At 36.1% G+C, this 26,742-nt stretch overlaps 1 protein-coding gene across 6 annotated transcripts in view; it reads left to right on the top strand.

Moving 5' to 3' along the window:
• Positions 1–4,119: 4,119 nt before the first annotated feature.
• Ubp1 (upstream binding protein 1) overlaps positions 4,120–26,742 on the top strand; it is a 36,471-nt gene continuing 13,848 nt past the window's right edge. For 3 of the 6 annotated variants that reach the window (XR_007344284.1, XR_007344286.1, XR_007344285.1), the window contains exons 1-9: positions 4,121–4,750; positions 5,008–5,159; positions 12,943–13,019; positions 16,993–17,098; positions 17,673–17,779; positions 19,897–20,049; positions 20,145–20,255; positions 20,699–20,806; positions 25,546–25,649. Coding sequence is in view for 3 of the 6 variants with exons in the window: in XM_015489533.2 (XP_015345019.1) it covers positions 4,719–4,750; positions 5,008–5,159; positions 12,943–13,019; positions 16,993–17,098; positions 17,673–17,779; positions 19,897–20,049; positions 20,145–20,255; positions 20,699–20,806; positions 25,546–25,649 (950 nt within the window). In the remaining 3 variants the exon portion in view is untranslated. Of the gene's footprint in view, positions 4,751–5,005; positions 5,160–12,942; positions 13,020–16,992; positions 17,099–17,672; positions 17,780–19,896; positions 20,050–20,144; positions 20,256–20,698; positions 20,807–25,545; positions 25,650–26,742 lie in introns of those variants that run through there. The other 3 variants (XM_015489533.2, XM_015489534.2, XM_048794984.1) reach the window with 3 other exon arrangements.

Here is a 26,742-nt window from a genome sequence, read left to right on the forward strand (position 1 = left end):
GAGGTTGATCTAAATTATTTAGTACCTGCCATTACTAAACATTTATTCAGTTCTCTATGTTGTTGTTCACATCTTGGTTCTTTTTTTAGAATTATCATTTAACTTCCTAATGTTTTAGTTATCTTTTCATTAAAAAAATCAAATTTTAACTGTTTTTGAAAACTAATACATACCATTACATTCAAAAGCTGTGAAAGGGGGTGTGCTAGCACACACCTGCAATCTCAGTGATTTAGGAGGCTGAGGTAGGTGGATCACAAGTTCAAGGCCATCCTCAACAACTTAGTAAGACCCTCAGCAATTTAGCAAGACTGCCTCAAAATCAAAAAATATAAAAAGGACTGGGAGTGTAGCTCAGTGGTAAAGCACTGGGGATTCAATCCCCAGTACCACTCCACCAAAAAAGAATCTGTGAAAGGGTATACAGGGACATTTCCCTGTCACATTGTTGTCTCCCAGCATTAGTTGTCCCCGCACCCCAGCTTATATTGCCAATTTTAGGTGTCGTCATAGTTGGCTGTATATCCATGTAATTAAGCCTGTTGTGATTTTCATGTCTCTGTGTCATCTCATTTTGGGTGCTAACCTGAGTTGAAATTTGCCGTCATGTAGATCTTTCAGTTTACCTTATGAATGAATTGTTTGATATGGTGGTGGTGGTTGTTTGTTTGGTATTGGGCATTAAACCCAGTGGTACTTAACCACTGAACCACATCCCCAGCCCTTTTTGTTTTTTTATTTTGAGACAGGGTCTTGCTAAGTTGCTTAGGCCCTCATTAACTTGCTGAGGCTGTCCTCAAACTTGTGATCCTCCTGTCTCAGCCTCCTGAGTTGCTGGGATTACAGATGTATACCACCACACCTGGCTTGGCTTTATGTATTCTTGTGGTATTTTAGGGTCAAGCCTGTTGAAGCTTCCTGATAATTTTTTATTCAGAAATGTTCTACTTATTTGAAACACATGATATACATAATGTATAATTTTTGTTTCAATTAGAAGAAAGTCCTAATTATTTAGTTCATTTCAAGAATCTGTCTTTAATACTTTCCATTTATAGGATTACAAAAAAACATTTGACTGTTAGGACTTTCATATGACTCAATAATGAAATATTATATTTTCTGGAGACAGTATAACATGCAATCTTAAACTGTTTGGAGACCTAGTTTTCCATTTTAGTAAGAATTGGTTCTTAATGCTGTAGTCATTTCATTGACTTAATAAATATTTGAGCTTCTTTGTGCTAGATGCCAGTGAAGAAGCAAATTTGGGGGGTGGTGATACACTTAGAGGTATACAAACTTTAACAGATAATTTGTATTGTTGGAAAGTGATAAGAGCAGGGTAAGGGAAATTGAGAGTGTTTATGGGAGAAGTACTGTAATACATCCTTACTGAAAAGGTGACACTTGAATGAAATTAGCCTTTTGGGTATTCTGTAGGAGAGTAAGGTCAGTGCAAAGGCCCTGAAAAAGGCCTGTGAGGAGGCTGATGGAGCTGGAGCTGGGGGATGGGAATATGTAATTGGGTTGGACTTTGTATGATTTTGTAAGAGCCCTAGTTGAAAGTAAGCTAATGGAGGGTACAGAGGAATAAAATTACTGATTTCTGTTTGAAAAAGATCACTGGTTGTTGGGTTGATTGGAATACATTTTCTTTTTAATTAAGCAGCAAAAATAAATAAAAACAAATAAATAAATAAATGTAGGGTTTTTTTTGGGGGGGGGTACTGGGGTACTTAACCACTGAACCACATCCCCAGCCCTTTTTTATATTTTATTTTGAGACAGGGTCTTGCTAAGTTGCTTAGGACCTCACTAAGTTGCTGAGGCTGACTTTGAACCTGTGATCCTCCTGCCTCAGCCTCCCAAGCTGCTAGGATTACAGGTGTGCGCCACTGTGCCTGCTGGAATTTTAATAGCAAATGATCTTTATGTATTTTTATGTTAAGTTTGTTCAAGAATCAGTTAACACCTACCATGAGCATTTCCTCTGTGGCTCATCAAGGTTATAGACAAGTGAATAAAAATGTGGTTTTCTTCTAGGGTCTGAAGTATAGAAAATTTGATTTCCCATATGTAAATTTATTTGTAAATAGCCATTCTTTTTTTTATTATTTTTTAAGTGTAGTTGGACACAATGCCTTTATTTTATTTACTTATTTTTATGTGGTGTTGAGGATCGAACCCAGGGCCTCACATGTGCTAGGCGAGTGCTCTACCTCTGAGCTACAACCCCAGCCCCTATAAATAGCCATTCTTATAGTCTTTTTATTTTGATCATTAACTTAGCAGTTAGCATTGAAATCTTAAAATTGTTGTCCATGTCATTTTTCATTAATTTTCTGTCATACCTTTCATTCTTTTTCTTTTTCAGTGAGATTTTTTAAAATACTTATATATATAAGAGTACACTGGGGGTGTTGGGGTTGTGGCTCAGTGGTAGAGTGCTTGCCTAGCATGCAGGAGGCATTGGGTTCTATCCCTGCCACCATGTACAAAATAAACAAAATAAAGGTATTGTGTCCATCTATAACGAAAAAAAAAAAAAATTAGAAAAGGAATATACTGGGGATATAGCTCAGTTGTTAGAGTGTTTGCCTTGCAAGCACAAGGCCCTGGATTCAATCCCCAGCAACACACACACACACCAAAAAAAAAAAAGAATACACTGTATGTTTTCGTCTATCCTAGAGCCATTTTGGCTATTAGGATATTTTGGGGGTTTGGGGGGTGCTGGATAGTGAACTCGGGGACATCCAACTACTGAGCCACATCCCCAGCTCTATTTTTTTGTTTTATTTAGAGACAAGGTCTTACTGAGTTGCTTAGTGCCTCGAAGTTGCTGAGGCTGAGGCTGGCTTTGAACCTCCTCCTTCAGCCTCCTGAGCCACTGGGATTACAGGCATGCTCTACCACACCTGGCTATTAGGATTTTTATAAAGAGAGCTGCTCTGATTTAAAAACTACTATTTGAAGTCTTCTGAAAATTTTTTTTATATCTACCCCCAAGGTAGGAAGTTAGGTGGACTAAAACTCTTAAGGTCACAGCAATGAGGAGAACCCTGTGGGCAGGTTGGGGGCCATGGGAGAGTTAAGGATTATTGCTGAGTGTGTGGGTCTTCTGTCTTTAGGAGTATTTTGATGCTTGCCTGGGTATAATAAAAGGAGGAGGTAAATTAATAGATAATTTCGTATCTTTAAAAAAAAATCTGTGCAGAGCTTTAACAGAAATGTATATGAGGTGGGGGAATGCAAGTAAAAATGTTTGTTCCTAGAGTTTCTCTTTTAGTTCATTTGTTTCCACATTTTGTTTTTGAATTAAATTTAATTGAAATGAGCTACCCAAGTATCTGAGTTGAAAAAGAACCATTCAGACAAGTTGTTGCTGTTAGAGTTGACATGGTATATTTATTCATTTGAATATTTTGGTTTTACTGATTTTATTATTTTACTTCTCACTGAAGAATGTACCTGGAAAAGTTAGCAGCATATAAGTGTACCTCAGGGAATTATATTAAAAGCAGTCACCCTCCATGCATTTATTGTGGGAATATAAAGTAGCACAGCTGCTTTGGAAAATAATTTGGCTAGTAACTCTTCTAATAGGTTTGTACCCAAGAGAATTGAAATCATGTCTACACAAAAACATCAAAGTATATTTATGGCATATTTGTGATAGCTAGAAAATGGAAACAACCCAAATGTTCATACACAGTGAACAGATAACAAAATATGGTATGTCTATACAATGAAATGAACCAATAAAAGGAGTGAAGTATTGATATATACTATTACGTAGATGGACCTTGAAAACCTGCTAAGTGAAACAAGCCAATCACAAAAGATTATAATTATGATTCCATTTGCATTAAATGTCCAGAATAGGCAAATCAATAGAAACAAAATAGATCTAGTTGTCAGGGGTTGGGTTAGGCGGCTAGGGATGGTGAGGGACTGCTGTTGGATATTTATTTTTTTCTTTCTTCTTAAAAAAAATTTATTTTTTTAGTTATCAATGGATCTTATCTATTATTTATGGTGCTGGGGATTGAACCCAGGCCTCATGAATGCCAGGCGAGTGCTCTACCACTGAGCCACAGCTCCCATGAGATTTCTTTTTGATGTGAGAAAATGTTCTGGAATTAGATACTGGTAATGGTCACACAATTCTATGAGTATAGTAAAACCACTGAATTATACTTTAAAAATATGCCCTTTATGGCAAATTAGTCGTATCTCAGTAAAACTGTTAAAACAACCACAATAGCAAAGCAAACTCATGCTTACGTGTTTAACCATTAGGTTCAGAACTAATAAGCCCCAGGAGACCCCTGAATACCCTTCCTAGTCAATTCTGAAAAGTATTCCTGGGAGAAAAAATAGTAGCTGTTTTACTGCTAGTGTTTACTTCCCAGAAGAATCCATTGTGTTGGACTAGACATGAAGCTTTATTCTGAGCATCAGCCAGGCCTAGCAAGCAACTTTTATAAAGTACCATTTTAATCAAATGCTTCTTTGTAATTCCATGGTGCTACTGTGACCTACCTTTGGCAACAATAATAGTCCTTTTAAAAGTAATAGGCCTTTTAAAACAGGTTGTGATGTATTCTTAACTTGTGTTCTCCCCTCCCCCCATAGAAGTAATCTGAAGTTTACCATTTTAAAATAATTTTAAAGCTTTAAAAAAAAAATTTATTTTTCAGTGTCTTACTGGCATGGAATCCAGGGTCCTGTGCATGCTAGCTAAGTAAGCATTCTGCCACTGAGCTCCAGTAGTTGCCCCTGCACCAGCTACTACTTTTTTACTTCTCCTAATCTTGCCTCCCTCATTAGAGGAGGGTTATTTAATAATGTCCTTATGGTGAATCAGATTAGCATTTACAGTTATTTTATTCTGTGTATCGCTTCTGATCTCAAAATTTAAAAGAATCAATCCCTAAATGTTTATGTGCTTCTAAATATTCTAACTCAAAGTAAGGTCAGTTTTGATTTTTTGCTTTTCAGTGATGTGTTGGCATTGCCCATTTTCAAGCAGGAAGATCCTAGCCTTCCATTGGATGGTGAAACGAAACATCCACCCTTTCAGTATGTGATGTGTGCTGCCACATCACCGGCAGTAAAACTACATGATGAAACACTCACTTACTTGAACCAAGGTTGGTATGGGTATACCATATTTTGAAATGTAAGAATTTACAAAAATCCAAAATAAATGTTTTGGCATCGTAGCCTAGATTTCTGGCAATAATTTTTTCTTGAATTTGACAATATTAGTTAAAATTTTATTTTTAATTTTTTTTTTTAATTTTTATTATTGGTTGTTCAAAACATTACATAGTTTTTGACATATCATATTTCATACATTTGATTCAAGTGGGTTATGAACTTTACTGTAAGCCAACAGACTAATACTTTGTAGAAACTAATTTGCATTAAAGAGAGTTTGTGGAGTAAGATTTATCACAGGATTTTCAGAAACCGTCCAAAGGAGAGGCAAATAGGAAAGGATGTCAGTTATTTTTAGGGACATTGGTTTCATTATGGAACTTGAATGAATCAGAAGTCCAGTCAGCCACCTGGGTCTTGGACATGGCACAGGTTTGTGCTGGAAATAGACTTAAGCTACACCATGAAGTCTGTGGTTAAATAAATGATATAAAGATAAACTCATGTAGAGTTTACCATTAGAAAGCATAATTGATTTTTTTTTTTTTTTTTTTCTTTTCTTTTTGGAGGTGCTCCTTGCAGTTTGGACACTAGCTAATGTGACTTAACCACTGTAAAAAGTACTTTTGTTATTCAGGAAAAGCTGAAAATTAAGTGTTTGGCCTATTTACTTTTATGTTTATACATTTCTTTAGCAAAATTGGAATTATATATCTCTTTGCTTATTGTAATTATTTTACTGCCATTAAATAGAATCTTTAATTCCTTGTGCTTTGGAAAGATTTGGTAGATTCTAGACTATTGTGATTAATATTCTGAAATGTGAAAGAATAACTTAATTTCTAACTTTGTTTGATATATAAGTTTAGAATCTGAGTGTGGGAATCTTTATCTTCAAATAATTCTGTCTGTATTGTGACAAAATCTTCATTTGTTTTTAACATTTAGTATTTGGGAGTCGGTTATTTTCAATTTGAGTTTTACATTTGGAAAAACATTAAGGATTTATTTGGTAGTCTGTTTTAGAATAAAAATATCAGAAGAAACAAATATCAGAAGAAACAATGTTAGACAAGGATATTTACTGTAACTCAATTTTTTAAGATTTTATTTTATTTTTTTGCAGTGCTGGGAATAAAACCCAGGGCCTCAGACATGCTAGACAAGCACTTTGCCACTGAAGTACATCCCAGGCCCATTGTTAAATTATTTCTAAAGACAAAAAAGGATATAACCCGAATTTCTCTTCTTTGGGGAATAGTTGAGGGCCTTATCAAAACTAGTTCTTAAAATGGTCATGTAATGAACCCTGAATCCTTCTGTGCCTACTCTATATATACATATATAATGAATATATGTGAACATAAATGTATTTTGTGGAGTCTATTTATGGTAACGGAGTCAGAGTTATTTCAGACTGTGGGAAGATTTACAGTTTGGTTAAACAAAGTGGATATTTAATGAATTTCAAGTACTTGTAAGGGATCAATACAATTTACTTTAAACAGCTTTGGATTGATTTTTGTCTTTCATTTTAATGTAGACAATGAGATAATTTGAACTAAAAAGGACTTTTGAAATTTAATGGCTTATAACATCATGAAACCTGTTCAAATGGTGCAAATATATAATTAGCATTTCAGTTTAGTCCATTTTCCTCTTTTGTTTGGCATTTGGGGGAAACACGTCATAATGTATCTTATAGCATTTACTCATTTACGGAGAAAAGATGGCCAATTCTTACTGTTTTACTAAGAATAGTTTGTTTTTCTGTTGTTTTTGCTGTGCTGGGGGTGGAACTGAGGGCCTTGCATATGCTAGGCAAATGCTCTACCACTTGAGCTACACCTCCAATTCCACTAAAAGCAAAAAAAAAAAAAAAATTTTCCCTTTGTGTTACAGTATTGGCGATTGAACCCATTGTTGCTCTACCACTGAACTACTTCCTTGCCCACCCCCACCCCCCCTTTTTTTTTTTTTACTTTGAGATAGTGTCTCACTAAGTTGCCCAGGCTGGCCATGAACTTATCTCAGCCTTCTGAGTTACTGTGATTACAGGCATGTGCCCCTGTGCCATCTAGAGCTTTTTGAGTATGATGATGTTCCCAGGGGAAGGTCCTTGAATGCTTTGTGTTGGAAAAAATATTGATTGACTGGATATTTATAGCTTTACATGGAGCAGTGGTTTTCCAACTATAGCATCCATTAGATTCACCTGAAGGGCTTGTCAAAAACATGAGTGCTGTGCCTCAGAGTTTTTAAAATTTGTTTTAATTAGTTACACATGACAGTACAATGACCTTGACATATCATACATTTGAATCAGATGGGATATAATTTCTCATTTTTCTGAGTGTACAGGTTGCAGAATCATATTGCAATGCAGTCACATATATACACACAGTAATAATAATATGTGTTTCATTCTACTATCCTTCCTATTCCCCCATTCCCTCCCCTCCCCTCCCATCACTTCTCTCTACCTAATCTAAAGTAACGCTATTCTTTTTTTTTTCTTCCTCACATTGATTTAGTAAATCTGGTGTGGAACCCAGGAATCTGCATTTCTTTCTCTTTTTTTGTTTTTAGGAGTCTGCATTTCTGATAAGTTTCCAGTTCATCCTGCTGGGTATAATTTCTGGGGCTCACACTTGAGTTTTATTTTATTATTTGAATATTTGGGCAAGTAGTTGGGCTTCTCCTCAACCATTCTTTTTTTTTTTTTTTTTTGGTACTGGGGATTGAACCTAGAGGTGCTTAACTAAGTTACTTAAGGCCTTGCTAAGTTGCTGAGGCTGGCTTTGAACTTGGGACCCTCCTGCTTCAGCCTTCCAAGTTTCTGGGATTACAGGTGTGCACTGTGAGGCCTGGCTCAACCATAACCTTTTTTAAAGATGGATTTCCTCATAGGAGAGTTGGCCCTGAGTCAGGGACTGAATGCTGGTTTTTTTTTTTTTTTGTTTTGTGGTGCTGGGGATTAAACCCAGGGCCTTATGCATGGGAGGCAAGTACTCTACAACTAAACTGTATACCCAGCCCTTGAATACTATTCTTTGACTGTGACTTGCTCACTGTTTGTAGCCTGTCCTTAGGCACACTGCCCACCTTCTGCTTCTTATACAGCTATTGATGGAGGATATTTGTCATTGTGTAACAATGTAAAGAAAATTAAAGAAGCTGGGCTCAGTGGTGCATGCCTGTAATCCCTGGGGCTCAGGAGACTGAGGTAGGAGGCTTGGGAGTTCAAAGCCAGCCTCAGCAAAAGCAAGGCACTAAGCAATTCAGTGAGACCTTGTCTCTAAATAAGGTACAAAATAGGGCTGGGAATGTGACTCAGTGGCTGAGTGCCCCTGAGTTCAATCCCTGTACACCCCCCCAAACAAAAACAAAAAACAAACAAAAAAAATTGAAGGAGAAATTCTGTATAGTAGTTTTGTCAAGTAGAAATTGGAACAAGTTTTGAAGCTATAATGATGATTGATGTCTTAGTTTGTCATTTTCTTCCTTTTTTGGGGGGGGTGTGTGTGTTTTCGAAACAGAGTTTAAAAACTGTGTCTTTGTTTATACTGGAGTATCCATCCATAATAAGATATAAGACACTGACTTTGTGGAGCAAAACTGTAGTCCCAATATTGAATATCTAGCTCTCCCTTTGAGCAAGTTTCTGGCTACAGTAAATTGCTCCTTGTGTTATATCTGGGGGCTGATTCTTTGATACCCCACATTTCATGATGTGAATGAAACTTCTGATCTTACCTCCTTGCTGAATTCCAAATTGGCTCATTGATGCTGCTGGATCAGCACCTAAATCTTCAAGTGAAAAGAACCTTTCTCCTAGTTTCTCCCCAAATGCCTGTTCATTTGGAGGCCAAATTCTACTTGGAGAATACTCTGCTAGGAATGTTAATTAACCAATATTACTACTTTGCAAACAGATCTTAGACCTTAAGAAATAACATTTTTATTGGCTTAATTTTCTGTTAAATATTATTATAAACTTCGGGAAAAATAAGATTTTTAACTAGTTTCATTTTATTCTGTAGTAGATTTTCTTCTGAATAGTTTTGGTTATCGTTACCTCATTAAATTTCTATGTCAGGATCTTAGAAGTTTCTTGGGTTCCATGTTGCACTGGAGTCCATGTGAGGAAGCTAGACTTAACTGTATACTCAAAGGTTGGTGGGGACATGAACTCAAAACAGTTATATTTTTCAACTCTGGCAGTACTTTTCTTTTCTAAGCCCATAGGGAGCAAAATATTAAAACATGAAAGATAAATTCAAAAGATAAAGCTAAAAACAGGACCAGTGTTTCATAGAGTATTACACGGATATTAACATCATGCTTTATTAATCATGGAGCAGCCTTTATATTTTAGTTAGAACCATGGCTAATGTTTCAGGAAGTCATGTAATTAAAAAAGAATTATGGATAGGAGACAAATAAAAGGAAGCAGTTTAAAAAAAAGTATGATTGTTCATTCATTGTATATTACTATTACCAATGAAGAATATGTAGTTTCCACAGGGAAAGCCGTTTGAATCATAACAGATGTTACATATAGACTTTTTTTTTAAGCCTCATTTGATTTTATAAAAATAAATACTTAGAGTGGTTTAATAGAAGGGCAGTAAGTCTTGAGATCAGTTTGTGGAAGCAGATTGAACTTTGTATTGAGTACAGAAGTTTCTCCTTAGATTCACCAGGAAGAAAAACACAAAAGAAGATAGGAGCATTGGGATTTCTTCCTTTATTTCATTATTCTCAAACCCGAGAACTTCACATTTCTGAGGATCACACAATAATCCCAGTGAGATTGTTTTCTCTCCCTCTCCAGCAACTGAATGAAAGAGCTTCCAGGACACTGTGTACTTGGTCCACCTCCCACTGGCTGTTTTTCTTTGGGTTACTCTCTTCATGCCAGCAAGTGGTTTAGCCCTATACTCCTTAGGTGTTTCTGTCTTTAAATGGCCTTACATAAAACTGTATGCTGAAAAGTCCCCTCTTAATAGCTTTAATCTCTTCCTCAAAGGTCCAGGTTTGTAAATCAGTTTACTAACTTGGATGTCCAATAGGTATCTCAGACTTCATATATTCAGTTGATTTCTTTTTTTTTTTTTTTTAATTTCAATATTTATTTTTCAGTTTTCGGCGGACACAACATCTTTGTTTGTATGTGGTGCTAAGGATCGAACCCGGGACGCACGCATGCCAGGCGAGCGCGCTACCGCTTGAGCCACATCCCCAGCCCCTTCAGTTGATTTCTTAATTTTGCCAAGTTTTTTCCCTGTTGTCTTCACCACGTCAGGAAATGGCAATTGTACTTTAGTTCCTTGATCAAAGATCTGGAGTAATCCTCATCTCTTTTTTTTGTCTTAACACTCTGTCTAATTCAGTAGAAAGGGAAAGCTCTCCTTAGGCTCTACCTTCAGAGTATCTCCAGAGAGTGGCCTCTTATAGTCCCATCCCTATATCAGTATATGTGAGTGACTTCCGTTTATCCTTGCCAGCCTAAACTGAGGATGTAGACTCCTTAGATAGGTGAAAAAGTGATTTCAGTGTAGTTTTAATTTGCATTCTCTCATGGAGGTTGAATATCTTTTAATATGATTAACTTGGTGTTTTGTTTTTCTGTGAACCCACATGTTCATTTCATTTGCTTTTTTTTTACTTTAGAGAACATTGAGCATTTGTTAGCAATTTTGTGAGCGCTCTTTACGTATTAGGGAGATCAGTCCTTTCTGTGTGCTGAGTTTCAGATATCCTCTCTTTCATTTTTTTTGTCTTCACTAGTCAGACATGCTGAGAGGTGCAGACTTCATTAGTTTACATTCTCCATATTATATGACTTTTATTTCTCTTCTGTCTTTGTGCACTTGACTTTTCAAAATTTATTTTTTGTTCTTTTAGATGTTGATGGACCTTTATTTTATTCATTTATTTATATGTGGTGTTGAGAATCAAACCCAGGGCCTCACACATGCTAGGCAACTGCTCTACAACTAGCCATAACTCCAGCCCCTACACATACATGGACATAATATCTTTATTTTTGTTTATTTATTTTTATGTGGTGCTGAGGATAGAACCCAGTGCCTCACATGTGCAAGACAAGAGCTCTACCACTGAGCCACAATCTCAGCCCTGCACTTGATTTTTAAAAAATTTTTTTTTATAGTTTTATTTGTTTATTTTATGTGGTGCTGAGGCTCGAACCCAGGGCCCACATGTGCTAGGCAAGCACTCTACCACTGAGCCGCAACACCAGCCCTAATTAAGCATTTTTAAAAATTTTAATTTCTTTTTCCAATCTGTATCGTAGCTTAACTTTTAGAAATTTCTCTTGCTATAAAGATGTTTTTAGTGTTAATCACTCAATCCATTGAATGAATTTAAGGAGGAGTATTTCTTACTAATATACTACATGTAGTTTTCCTTCACCAGTTTTGAAGTGATTTAGTTGTTTGGTAACGCTTTGTTGAATTTTTACATATAATTTAGAAACTTTGTATATTTTTCTGGGAGTGTGGACAAGATATTACTACTTATAGAATCTGATCTTCACGTGTTGCTAGAAGCATTCATAATTTTTACTAATTTTTCTGCATGCCAAATTATACAGGGATTTTTATTGCATAATAATAAATAATCCAGAAACCATTTTTGTGGGTTTGGAGTACACAATTAATTTTTAGCAGTTTATCTTCTTAATTATCTAGTTTGGTATATGACTATCTTTGTGTTTTTAATAGACATTAATTGAGCAGTGAACACTTGTGATGTGGCTTCATTAGACACAGGAAAAGACTCCAGCATTAAAAATTGGCCTTCGTGGGCTGGGATGTAGCTCATTCTTAGAGCATTTTGTGATCATGTCTGAGATCTTGGGTTTGATCCCCTGCACCAGAAAAAATATTGTCCTTGGTCCATAAAAAAACAAAACAAAAACCTGTGCACACTAATGTTTATAGTACCACTCATTGTAGCCTCAAAGTAAAAAGAACCCAAGTGTCCATTAGATGATGAAGGGATACACAAAATTTGGTATATTCATGCAATAGAATAATATTTGGCAATAAAAAGGAATGCAGTTATGCTAAGTAAAAGAAGCCAGTCACAAGGAAAGCCACATATTTAAATGAAGTGTCCAAAGTAGGCAGGTCTCTATAGACAGAAAAATAGATGAATGGTTACAAGGAGGGTGCAGGGAGATGGGTGAGAGTATATGAGGTAACTACTAATGGGTTTAGATTTCCTTTTAGGGTGATGAAGATATTCTAAAATTGTTAGTGGTGATGGATGTACAACTCAGAATATACCAAAAAGCAGTGAATTATTTATGGTATTTAAATTTTATCTCAAAAGAGTTTTGTTATAGGTCTGGGGTTGTGGCTCAGTGGTAGTAGAGTACTTGCCTAGCATGTGCAAGGCCCTGGATTCGATCCTCAGCACCACATAAAAATAAATTTAAAAAAAAGATATTGTGTCCAACTACAACTAAAAAAAATATTTAAAAAAAAGTTTTATAGAAAATTTATTGTGGAGTAGCAGATTAAAGTAAATCAACAAAGATACTCTTCAGTCTTTTGTAATCATGTAAGAAGGAAAGGATGGTGTGATTTTTAGGAAAGAGAATGATCAACCTGAATTTGTTTCTCTACAAATTAGAAAATTAACGTTGGATGGTTTTAAATTCTAAGAGACGGGTATGTTGAACAAGGTGATGTTCTTTATTTACATGGACTGTGTTTGATACATAATTTCTTTAAATAGGTCAGTCTTACGAAATTCGAATGTTGGATAATCGGAAAATGGGAGATATGCCTGAGATCAGTGGAAAGTTGGTAAAGGTAAGATAACTTTTTTTTATATGAACTGGTGCTGGGGAATAAATCCAGGGCCTCATGCATGCTAGGCAATTGCTTTACCACTGAGCTATGAGCTACATCCCCTGCCCAGGACAGTCTATTGTAATCTGAAATGATATTTCAGTGATTGAATAAAGTGACATTTTTCTATAAGAGTTATTTAAAATTTTACTTCAAGAAGTAATGACTATATTTAAACTTTAACTTTTTGAGCTATTTTTTTTTTAACTCACCAATAAAATGGCAGTTGACAGTTATTAAGAACCAAGAAACAGTAGAAAACTTAGTTGCAGTTGAGGAGGAAAAAACCCAATACTTCAACAGAAAACTGTTTACTTCTCTTTAAAAGTAAATGTGAATGTTAATATAGGACTTTAAAAATCCTTATATCTGACTTTAAAAAAATTCATAAAATTAAATAAAATTTCATTAAATAAAATAAAATCTCTATTTACCCTACTGATATATCTGAATGAAGAAGTTAGTCATCCCAGATAAAGGAGGTGTAGCCATTGTTTAGTCAACCTGTTAGGATATTTATTCAGAATCATCCTGGCCCCTTGTGGTGTTATGCAGCGTGGGTCATTCCAGCCTCTACTTGTCATGCATCAAGGCTTATTATAAATTTCACAGTGTTAGAGGGCAAGGCCTATCGAAGATCATGATTTGGGGAAAGGCAAAACTTCCAGCGTTAGCAAGAGGCCAGCAGGTATGAGTTCTGATCCTTCCATCTTCCCACAGAATGGCATGTCATGGCCTAGGTGCTGCTGGGCCCTCAGTATGGAGAGGCATTCCATTGGAAAGACCCTCCCCTCTGTGGATCTGTCATTTTAGAGGGTGAGCATGGGAAAGGCAGCCTTGTGGAGGGAATGGATGCTTGGGCTGCTTGGTGATATGCACTCTAAATTTGGTGTGCTAACTGGGAAAACCAGTTGCCCAGCACCTCCAGGTCTGTGCTGAGAGCCTTTGGGATATTTTAGTACTCATTTCACTCCTAGGGGCAGGAAGTTTCACTCTTTTAGAAAGTTAAGCTTTGATCCTTCTCCTTATGAGAGAAATATTAGGGGATTTGGTCTCTGCTGAATTATCTTGCTAGCTCATAGTGAGCTCCAAGATCTTTCTTTTTGACTCTTGGGGCTTCTGATATAATTGGAACAGAAGGAGGTTATTTGTCCATTCCCACAGTTACTATCTGCACCTTAGGTCCATCTTTTCTTTGTCTAATCAGTGGTTATTCTCATTGAGCATGAGTCAGATTATCTTCCTCTTGGCATTCTGGCCTGAGGCAAACACCCTTTAGATCCACTGTTTTTAAAAAGTCATCAGCTTTGTTCATAATGAGCAGGCTCTACTTGAATTGGCTCTACTGTGTTTGACTGTAATGACAAACTGTTCACAGTTTGATCAAGGAGCCAAACTAATACTTTTAGGTTCCATTGTCTAGAAAGCTTAGAAATGTATCTTGTGGTCCTAGTTGGCTTGTTGCTTTCAAGGTCACTTTTGGGCTAATTTGCCATTTGTACCCTACCTGGTTTAAATTCAACTAAGGTTTTTTTGTTTTTATGGTATTGGAGATTGAACCCAGGACCTTGAACATGCTAGCAAGTGCTCTTTCACTGAACTGTACCCCACCTCAGTGATACTTTTATTTAAAGGGGAAATGTGGGTATATTTTTCTGTCACAGTAAGTTAAATTTGATGACTGTAACATGCTGGTTTAAAAAAAAAAAAGTAGCAGTGTAATAGGGTCGAAAAATTGTTTTAATTGTAGATCTGCAATAGGACTTGATGTATCCTGTCTTTAAACTAGATCCAATTGTTAGAACAATTGTTTTGTCCTCTGATTATGATAAAATTTGAACATACCCAGAAGTAGAGAGAATGGTACAATGAATCTGCATATGTCTTTCATGAAGTAGTATGTGAGAAATAGATCTGAATCTGTCATGAGTTCTAGTGATATGTTCTACCAACTTAGTTATCAACAATTTGCTGATCTTGTTTCATCTGTTCCCCCTTGGGTTTTGTTTGTTTTTAGTGGGTGTGTGCAATACACATAGTAAATTTATGGATTTACTGTTTTGTAATTTTGACTCAGTTCATCGTTCTTGACTATTTGGTGTTCTGTGGAGAATATAACAAACATTGATATCCAGACCAAATGCCCCAATTGTTTTTAGCAAAGCACAAAGAAAGGCAGTTCTCAAGTAGTTATCATTGTTTATTGTCAGTGAAAACAAATTGGCTTTCTAGGGCAGTTCTTTCAGTATGTGATAAGATTTAGAAATAATTAGTCTGATAGATGAGACTTAGTGTTTAAAATACTTTTGGCAAGCTAGTTAAAATACCTCTCAGATTAACTTGTAATGTCAGGGTTAATTAATTAAGTTGTTCATCTTTCTTGGATTTACTTCCAAAATAAAACATGTAAAAAGCAACTCATGCTCAAAACCAATGCAGGCAAAGAAATAAAGGGAAAAAAAGGCAACAGTGACACTTCATCATGAGATAATAAACTCTTAAAACCAGTCAGCTATAAATTTAGTGAATGTTCTACTAACTTCATCGTAGCATATATACTACTTATACACTGACTGAAAGGGATTAATTTTAAAAGGTTTTACTTTCAGCTCATCTTCAATTTGATAAGCCACCTGTCTGATTTTTGTTGGATGTGCCAGAATATATTCACTTATGCCCTGGGAGCTTGCCTGGGATTCAGAGCTACAGAAATCAATCCCACTTTCCTTTGAGTTTCCTCTTATATCTTGCTTTTTCTTTATTATGGTCCTCTTTGTCTTCCTTACTGTACTACTTTAGTGTGACTTTCTGGAATGAGGCTTACTGCAATCTCATAAGTCTAATATCTTAATGCCATGTGCAGTACTGTGTAGTACCATGTAATACCATACTATTTTCTTCTTAATTTGTGGATTTAGTCTGGTTATTACTGAACATGGAAGAATCAAAGTCATGACATTTTATGTATTATGCTCTCTTCTGAGGGAAACTAGCTAACAAATTTGAACCACTGGCATTGGTTCCGAACACAGGGCCTACCACCAGCCATGCACCATTGCTGTAAGAGCTTTGCTGCAGGCTGGAGATGGTGTAAAGAGGGTGCATCTCAAAGAAACAACTTATTACTATTAAGTGGTTTCCTTCAGAATATCAGCCATGTTTGGATAGTATTTAAGGAGTCGGGAAAGCAGGGGTACCAAAGTAGTATTTATATGTATTGCCAACGAATGATTTCCTGTTCAAATCAACAGTATTTTATTATCTTCTCAGAATGTCACTCATAATTAATGTCAGAAACATTAATTAGTTCAAATTTGTTGCCTGAGTGCATTTTGATCATTTGTCATCTTTTTCCGGAAATGAAATAGTTGGTATCATGAAGAGCAGAGGATTGGCCTAGAGTTTGTGGAGGAGAATTAAAACTTCTAGGAATTTGAGTGTTCAGATAAAATTTGACATCCCCCCTCCCCACACCTTAACCTCAGATAATCTCAGGTTAAATAGTTGAGAATGAATTTTGCAATTGGGGTTTCTTTTACCATTGTGCCTGATATTCTCTTATCTCTGTTTATAATACCTTTTCATTGTCATAGTGCCTATATGCTTCTGCCATTTTCTTCAAATAAATATAATTCTTGCTCGCTAATTTTAAATCACTAATTCTACTGATTTTGAATAGTAACATCAAATTATTTTATAAAATTTATATCTCAGTTTTCTTTTTATTTATGCTTCTTATTTTGAGTTATAAGTCTTTTCACCAAATAAATATATATAAAGTGTACCAGAATAGAAAAGCTCACGTATGGAATGTTTAAGCAGAATCGGATTTTATATGCTCTTCTACCATAGGTTACTACATAAGAAGCGAAAATGCTGTTACATTTTAGCTGGAGTGGTTTAAAAGTACTCATTTTCCCCACTTATTCCATAGAGCATCATAAGGGTTGTATTCCATGACAGACGGCTACAATATACAGAACATCAGCAACTTGAAGGTTGGAAGTGGAATCGCCCAGGAGACAGACTTCTTGATTTAGGTACACGTGGTGGTCAAAAGACCATGTCGATGAAGGTGTTGTAATTTAGCCATGTCTATTAATGTGTTAGCATCATGTGTAATTAATTATGTAGAGAAAGTTTTGGTATTAGTAAATCCTGTGCCTTGAAGATTTAAAATGTGAAGTTGGTTTTTTGGCACTGAACTGAACAGGGATTTTATGATTTTGAAACTATATAATTCTCACTTGGCCACATCCATTGTATTATTAAAATGAAATAAAAGCCATGGTAGGCGAATATATCATTCTTACTAGGTGTATTTTGATATTGAAGACAGGGTTGACCACAGAGAACATTGAGGGAAAAAGTTCAACATGGATATAATTATTTTCTTAGGACATAATGTAGTAAGTTTAAGTTTTTTGTTTATTGTTTCTTGAGATGAGGTCTTACTATGTTGCCCAAGGTGGCCTTGAACTCCTGGGTTTAAGTGATCCTACTGCCTTCTGAGTAACCAGGACTACAGGCCCATCACCACACCCAGCTCAAGTTGTAAGTTTTTTAATTATTTAAAATGGATGCATTTTCATGTAACTTCTTTTTAAAATGCAGATATTCCAATGTCTGTGGGCATAATCGATACAAGGACAAATCCAAGTCAGTTAAATGCAGTTGAGTTTCTGTGGGACCCTGCAAAACGTACATCTGCTTTTATTCAGGTATGGATTTTTACATTAGAAACATACTGACCCAGTTATTTAGGTCATGGTGAAATTGAATTTTTGATACATGATATTATTTTTTTTAAATGTTATTTGTAAACTGTCTTATAATAGCCGCCCCCCCACCCTTTGGTACTGGGGATTGAACCTAGAGGCACTCAATCACTAAGCCATGTCATCAGTCCTTTTTGTTTTTTATTTTGAGACAGAGTGTAAATTGTAAGTTGCTAAGGCTGGTGTTGAGCTTGGGATTCTCCTACTGTAACCTCCCAAGTTGCTGGAATTATAGGCATGCACCACTGTGCCTGGCGTTTTTTTTTTTTTTTTAATATACACAATTAAAATGGGTTTGCAGGGGCTGTGGCTCAGTGGCAGAGCACTTGCCTAGCATGTGTGAGGTTCTGTGTTCGATTCTCAGCACTGCACATAAATAAATAAATAAAATAAAATGGGTTTAAGCTACTCAATTCATCATATTATAGAAAAAGACTTTCTGTGATATCTAAAGATTATTCAAGTTCTATTTTTACCATTAGTAATCGACAATAAAGATTTTCATCATTTTTAATGAACAAAAACTGCTATTTAAAAAAATGATTGAAAAAAGTTTTAAAATTCTTGGTGGCATTGTTAAAACTTTTAATACTGAAATTTTCAAACCTTCACAAACAGAACACTGGTTCTCCATGTACCCACCTGGCTTCACCAGTTATTAGTTTTTTCTCATTTAGAATTATTATTGGCATACTTTAAAACAAATTCCAGACATATTTCATCCATCAAGAACATGTATATTGAAAAGTTGAATTTTTTAAAAGTAACATTATAATATCATTATTACATATTTATTAAAAAGTAGTAATTCTAATGGTATGTTCAGATTTATAATATTTATGGAGGAATTTAAACTTGTGAGTAGGCAATCTTTATATTGAAAAGAGAAAACATTTAATTCTTGGGTGATCTAAGTAGGCTATGGATCATATCAACTGTAAAGAATCATTAGTATTTTGCTGCTGGGAGCAGTGGCACACACCTGTAATCTCTGATTGGAGGGGCAGAGGCAAGAGGATTGCAAGTTTGGGGCCATCTTCAGCAAATTATCAAGGCCCTAAGCAAGTTAGTGAGATCCTGTGCCAAAACACTGTGGCTCAGTGCTAAAGCACCCTTGGGTTCAACCATCACCAAAAATAAGTAAATAAATCATTAGTATTTTGCATTATGGTGGTCTACCAAATGTTCCTCATCTGTTAATCTTTGCGGCATGGTTGATACTAATTGAATATTTTTCTCATGCTATTGATGTTTGTCTGTAGGATAACCACTTATGTAGTGAATGGTAACACCACCTCAGGTTGTTAATAATAAAATCTTGGGTTGTGCAGTCATAAGTCATTGCAGAAATCTGCTTTCACATTGCAAGTAATTTGAAGATGGTACATGTATGTAGCAAGCAAAAATGACCATAGTGCTGTACTCTAAAGCTGTTTTCTCAAGCTGGCATTTAGGCAAGAGTGGAAGATGAATATTGCTTCGGAGTCCAAAATAGATTTTTAAGGGTTCTGGAGAATTTAGAAGGATATGAGTCCTTCGTTTTCTGGGCTGTGGAAATTCCCCAGGCGTGTATCACAGATTGGTATGTCTGTGTAAGAGCCTTAGTAAGATGATTGGCTGTCTGAAATAGGGGTAATGGCAGTAAAGGATAAACCACTGACAGCTCAGAATGATGAAGTAAGGATTGCTGTGGATGAAGTAAGGAGTAGGGCTTAGGACCCTGGGTCTAAGAGTAGCATATTGTTCAGTGTGGAGGTAGGTGACATATATAGGAAGCCATTGTACTTTCAAGTCCTGCATTAGAGGAGGGAGAATGTAATAGGGAAAGAGGTTGTTCTGAGCAAATCCAGAACTACTCATTGGATTTCTAAAAGAAATCATTGGATTACTAATACACAGGATGTATTAAAAGCTAGGGAAATTCACAAGAGAATTTTGCTGATATGTGAGAGTTTTTAAGGTTCTTGAATGTGTGCTGGTGGCATGCTATCTAACTGGGAACTAAATAGGCAATCCATGGGAGGTGCTTTGAAGCCACTTCATCTTGCATTGATTTTTAGGTACACTGCATCAGCACAGAATTTACTCCTCGGAAACATGGAGGTGAAAAGGGAGTACCTTTCAGGATCCAGGTTGACACCTTTAAGCAGAATGAAAATGGAGAATACACAGATCATCTTCACTCCGCTAGTTGCCAAATTAAAGTTTTTAAGGTAAGAAATAGAAACCAGGCTGTCAGTAATTAGGATTCAGTTTTGCTTTTAAAGCTGTTTACAGTATGATGAAGGAAATAATCTTTGTTTTTAAGCCTAAAGGTGCAGACAGAAAACAAAAAACTGACCGAGAAAAGATGGAAAAAAGAACAGCTCATGAAAAAGAAAAGTATCAGCCGTCCTATGATACCACAATCCTCACAGAGGTAATGTAATGTGGCATTTGGTTTTGGAAGAGAAGCAGAGGTTGTGTATTATTAGCACTACCTCTCAGACGAGTTTCACAACAAAGGGGTTGGGAAAGATTGGGTGGTAGAACAACATGATATTCTTTGAGAAATTTGTAGGGAAATATTTAAATTTGGGAATTTTTATGGATTAGTTTTGTGGGTGGGATCTTGAATGAAGATGCTGAAATCCCAATCAGGTCTCAGAAACAGACCTTAAAACCTTGAAGTTGGCAAGAGATTATTAAATCGGGGCCTAGAATGTCCAATTTTTGTCACTGCTGGGGTTTTGCATTTTCTTTAACTTTGAATCCTGTTAGTCATACATTTGTTTAATTGGACTGCAGAGACATGAAACAGGGTATTAGATCTTTCTTTGTATAATGAAAAGACATTGATCCCAATCTTTGGTGTTTGTCCAGATGAGGCTTGAGCCTATAATTGAAGATGCAGTTGAACATGAGCAGAAAAAGTCCAGCAAGCGGACTTTGCCAGCAGACTACGGTGATTCTCTGGCAAAGCGAGGCAGTGTAAGGGACTTCTGCTTCTCTTTTCATTGTGCAAGAAACCTTGTACAGTGTTAGATATAGGACCAACTTCCACTGAAAAGTAAAGCCAAAATTGTTTTTGATGTCCATGTCTTGATTTAATTTGCTTTTGTTTAGACTTCCTGCTTTCTGTTTGTTCCTCACTGAGGAAAATTTCCTAAATCTAACACTTTAAAACAAAGCAAAAACAATGTTGACCATATTGGGTGGTTTTGGAGGGAAAAAAGAATACACCCAGAGATTTGTGTTCCCTCCTTGTCTCCTTCCCTCTTCCCTCCCTCCCTCTTTCTCCTTCACACACACACCTCCTCCAAGAGCACTGAAATTAATTGAAAATTATTTCTCTATTTAAATAGTTATTTTTAAAATAGTTGTCATTTTTGTGTAATTAAAATTTTTTTTTTGCTTTCTCTTGTGTAGACCTGATAAGAAAATTTTGTGGATATTTAAACAATGGCAGCAAGCTTGACATTAATATGTGCAATATTCTATGTCACATTTCCTTGCATGCAGTGTAAGAATCTGTGTCTGTCTGTGCTTTTAAAAGCCTATTTGGCAGCACTGGTAGAAAAAAACATCTTTGACTGCATTAGTGATTCCTCTTGGCACCCACCTGCATTGTGACTTAATGCTTCAGATTAAAGCAGTGCACCTCACTACACTTAGACCTGGGTCTCCTCAATTTGCAGTCCAGGAGGCTTTTGGTTGTGTATTAGCCTTTTCAGGTTAAGTAGAGCAGATCTTTATTTCATGACACAGCTCTTCATCTAACAGTCCACAAAAGACTATTTTATTATGCAAACTCAGATTAGTTATATACTAGTAGCATTAAAGAATAAAAAACAAATTGGTATCATATATATTAATGAGTACTCTATTCATTGTTGCGTGTTCACACTATTAAGGTGCCAAAAACGGATTTTTCGCTCTCCTACATACACTTGTGATTAATTATAGATCTTGAAACAGGCACCATCAAAGGAACCTTGATTCCAGTTTAAAGCATTGAATAAAAATGTTTTAAATTTTTCTTCATGCAATCATACTGAAAATGTACACATCCTAGTGCCACAGGGAGCACACATGTTGCATCTTCTTTAACTGGGCTTTTAAATTTTAAATCAATGATTTTTGGAACCACTAAATATTCTTTCCCAAAATGCTTGTCTCTCCAGTTTTATCTTCTGATTCCCCAGATGAAGACCCATAATGTTCTTAGTAGATTTCTTTAGGGAAATCCTGGTAACTCAACTCACTTTCCCACTCCGTTTATAAACCATTTAGCTAACTTAAATGGTAATTCATAAATAAAAGAAATCTGTTACAGCCCTGAGCTAATCTGAAGATGAGAAAGTTGTTGGGAAATCTTTAATGATTCTTAACTCAAGTCTAAAGTATGCAAAACGTCAGCAGTTCACTGGCCTGGGATTTCACATCTTCCTAGTGTGTTGCTTGCTGCCCTGGCTGCATTTGGTTTGGGTAAGATGCTTCTAGATGTGGTTTGAGCTCATCGTAGAAACCTATTTTAAAAAGCAGGTTACTGATAAGAAAGAAGGTCTGCAGCAATTCTTTATCATATACTTCTTCAAATGTCTACAAAGGAAGGCCAATATTGCTTATAGTTTTTTGGATAGTTATATTTGGCTTTCAGTAAAAAGGGATGTCCAGTGTATTGTTAAAATCTAAAAGGCTGATGAAATGGTCCCACACTGAATCATTACTACCACTGGTACCCAGGTGCTACACAACAAAACTCTTAGCATGTCTACTAATCTTTGATTGGCTCACATCAGGCCTGCCAGTTTTTACAGCCTTAAGTGGGTCATCATTCTTTAATCTACTTGAGGAGATACTCATTCACAGTGTACTGAAACTAGAATTATATGATCAATTAGTCCTAGTGTCTATGCATTACAGTGTTTGGGAACATAGGAACATTGCCTAATTTTAACAAGTGTTATTGGGCTGGCAATTCAGCTTAATGGTGAAAAGCTTGTCTAACTTGTATGAGGCCTGCGTTTGATTCCATGACCACAAAAACAAAACAAAGCAGCACTCCTCTTGTACTGTTAAAAAAATCTAAATGTGTAAAAGTGAAAGCTTTGTGTAGGGAGTGTGAATAAATTTGGCCTATTTACTTTGTCAAACTAACTTGAAGCTTAGTTCATTTCCTCAAAAAGCTGACAGTAATCATTAAAGCAAATATGGGAGACAGTGTTTTTAATAAAAAAATTTCATTTTTTAGATGTGTGCTATGCTGTGTTGTTTTGTATTGAGCAAGGAGGATGGTGTTGCAGCAAAAACTTCCAGGTAGTGGAGGTGACAGTGAATGTTGACACCTGTGATTTTGATTAGATATGCTAAGGAGCTCATAGAATCTTATAAACTGAGGAGGTGATAATTTGTAAGATGGAAAGAAAAACAAAGACCTTAGTTTTTAAAAAAGTGGGCATTGTGGTATAAAATGTCACTTAAAGTGAAATTGGTATGCCATGCCAGAGGTTTAGTAAAGCTATGTGGTGGTAATAATTGCAGTTTTTCCCATTTTTAAAGAGGTACATAACAGGATAGTTGTTAAGAAGATTAGGGAATTTCTCTGTGTGTGTGTGTGTGTATCCATGCTTTTGATTCGTGTCAGGTATGGATTTTTAGTCCCTGTACCATTGGCAAGCTTTACTTTGTACTGCAGAAGGCCTCACGCTTTCTTAACTCCTTCGCACTAGTGGTCTAGATGCTTTGCTATTCAGAAGAATTTTGGAAAAAGATATATTCCTTGTACATTTTCAAGTTGTCATCTGAAAGTTTTCATCATAAATTTAAACTGCTGAAAAAGGAGACAATTTTCTGGCATGGTGAATATATTTATAATTTAAGATAAAACTATGACATTTACTCTTTGAAGTTCATCCTGTATACCATAGAAAAATAAAATTTCATCTTTTTTTTTTAAAGAGAGAGAATTTTTTAATATTTTTTTTTCAGTTTTCTGTGGACACAACATCTTTATTTTATCTTATGTGGTGCTGAGGATTGAACCCAGAGCCCCGCCTAGGCGAGTGCGTTACCGCTTGAGCCACATCCTGAGCCCCAATTTCATCATCTTTAGTTAAATCCAGAATCTTAGATTAACTAAAAGGGCAGAATTAAGGCCAGGATTATTCTCCCCTTCCTTCTTGCTTAATGTTCTGAGCCTGAAGGTCTTTTTTTAATGCTCATCCTAATTATTTCTTTACAGCAATTTTTTATAAATGAAATTTGAGTTTTAAATTTTCTTTTGACCATTGACCCTTAACTTAGTCAAGAAATTTACATTTTTGGGCTGGGGCTGTAACTCAGTTGTAGAGTACTCGCCTAGTATGTGTGAGGCACTGGGTTTGATTCTCAGCATCACATAAAAATAAATAAATAAAATAAAGGTATCGTGTCCATCTATGACAAAAAAATTAGAAAAAGAAATTTGAATTTTAAAAATAGAAGTATCAGTTTGTAATAACAAGTTATATAAATTGTGATGAAAAACTACCAAATTAAAAAATAAACATTAATTGGAACTATATCTTGAATGATGAGACAGGATAGAATATGGCTTTTAGATTTTTCAATAGACAGGAGAAACTGTTTTTGATAAATTTTTCTTTCAGCAGTGTCATTAAAGTGTCGGCACTCCAATTTGTAAAAATTCCAGTAATATACCTTTCTGTATTATCTAGATTATTTTAGTATATGCCAGTTGATAATAGGTCCTCCTGGATTATTTTGAAAATAAAAAATTGAAAACCACCTAATAGTCTTTTGCTTGGCTTTGGTGTCTTAACCCAGGGCTGTGGTTGGATGTGATGCTTCTCTTGTGTAAAATGGGAGAAGGATGATTGTGAAAAGAGTTTCTTGAGATTGACAAACATCCCCAATAGATCAGCTGTAGAAAGAGTACCTGTGGGGTAAAATAGATTACTTCCTTCCTTGGGTTTTAGACTTCTATTTGAGGCTGTCCTAGCCTGCTTAGTGTGCTTTTACTTTGGCTTTTTCAGCTCTCTTAATTTAACAGTGTGTTTTTGTATCTTTGCTCTATCTCTGGTCAGAATTTTACCTAGGGTTGAGGAATATTTAAGCCCACTATATCCTTTAAGAAAATATAAATAAATATATACAGATGGATAGGTAGAGGTAGAGGCAGTGCTATACACAGTTGGTATACTTTGGTGGGCCTATCTAATCTTATTTGGGAATTATTAATCTTAAGAGAGATCAAGGAAGCAAATGGGTACTGGTAAGGCTGCTCCTTAGGGAATAGGGCAAAAAGAGACCTAGTAAGACACAGCCACTGTCCAAGTCACCGTGTGATGTCAGATGTTGCTTATGAATCCTTTTTCGTTTCTGCTATTTTTTAAAAACCTTGATAGGTGCCTTTCGGGGAACTGACAAAGCTCTTGAAAACAAATTATACCTAAGTATATATTTTAAATGCTTTTATGAATTTTTGCTGTTGTCATCACTTCAGGTCTTCTCTAAGATTAATCAGTGTCTAGACGCACACAGCAGGTAAAATTTTTCTTTGCCACACAGGCTAAAATTGACATGTGTCTTTGAGGGTACTTGGTATGCATCAGGTGTCTTTCATTTTAGAATCTTGCATTTGGTCAGACTAGAGAGTAAATCACAAAAGTATTTCTTCTACATATTTAAAAGGCATATCATTAATTTATTTCTGTTTCTGTCCTTAGTGTTCTCCGTGGCCTGATACCCCCACAACCTATGCGAATAACAGCCCTTCACCAGCGCCCACTTTCACCTCTTCCCAGCAGAGCACTTGCAGTGTCCCAGACAGGTATCTGGTTTCTGTAGTTCTGTGCCTGCACCTCATGATCCTGCAAGTCCCTTCCTCTTCATTAAAGTAGCCTGCCTTTCTCTCTCTCTCTCTTTTTTTTTTTTTTTGGTGGTGCTGGGGATTGAACCTAAGTCCTTGTACATGTGAGGCAAGCACTCTACCAACTGAGCTGTGTCTCCAGCCCTTAAAGTAGCCTCTTAATAACTGTGCAGAGTAGTTATATTTTTTTCACCTGCAAGCCTTTTGCAGTAGCCTCGTGTGCCTCATACTTTCACAACTATGATAATTGTAGAAGAGGGACCATTTTCAAGATGAAGACAAGGAAACAGTCTTGAGATTGAAGACAGTATTAATGAGGTTCCCAGGCAAGGTCATGGTGAGTTGTTGAGGTGAAACTATGACTTCAATATGTTAAAATTACATTTATTAGCAAGAACACTCATCTTCAGTGCTTGCCATATCAGACAGCTTATTTCCTGATCTATTTTCCCTCCCAATAGAAAGTTTGTTTCTGTTTTTTGAGTATTTAAGGAAGGGCTTTCAGTTTCTTTCTTTTTTGGACCAGGGATTTAACCCAGGGGCACTTAACCACTGAGCCATCCCCAGCCCTATTTTGTATTTTATTTAGAGACAGGGTCTCACTGAGTTGTTAGTGCCTTGCTTTTACTGAGGCTGGCTTTGAATTCGAGATCCTTCTGCCTCAGCCACCTGAACTGCTGGGATTACAGGTGTGTCCCACTGTGACTGGCCAGGGCTTTCGGTTTCTAATGAGTCACTGTGGTTTCGGAAATGGGAATATTTTAAGTTTTTTCTTTTTTGGTGGTACTGGAGATTGAATCCAAGGGCTTGCACACGCTAGGCAATTGCTCTGCCACTGAGCTGCACCCTTTTTTAAAATTTTATAGTCACCTAGGCTGGCCTGGCCACCACCACCCTTCCCCCCTCCTCCCCAACCCCCCATTTTTGGTCCCAATAATTGAACCCAGGGGCACTTAACCACTGAGCTACATCCCTAGCCTTTTTTTTTTTTAAGTTTTTTTTTTTTTTTCAGAGAGAGTGAGAGAATTTTTTAATGTTTATTTTTTAGTTTTTG

This window comes from Marmota marmota, unplaced genomic scaffold (assembly GCF_001458135.2).
Source record: "Marmota marmota marmota unplaced genomic scaffold, marMar, whole genome shotgun sequence".
In the NCBI taxonomy this organism is placed as follows: Eukaryota; Metazoa; Chordata; class Mammalia; order Rodentia; family Sciuridae; genus Marmota; species Marmota marmota.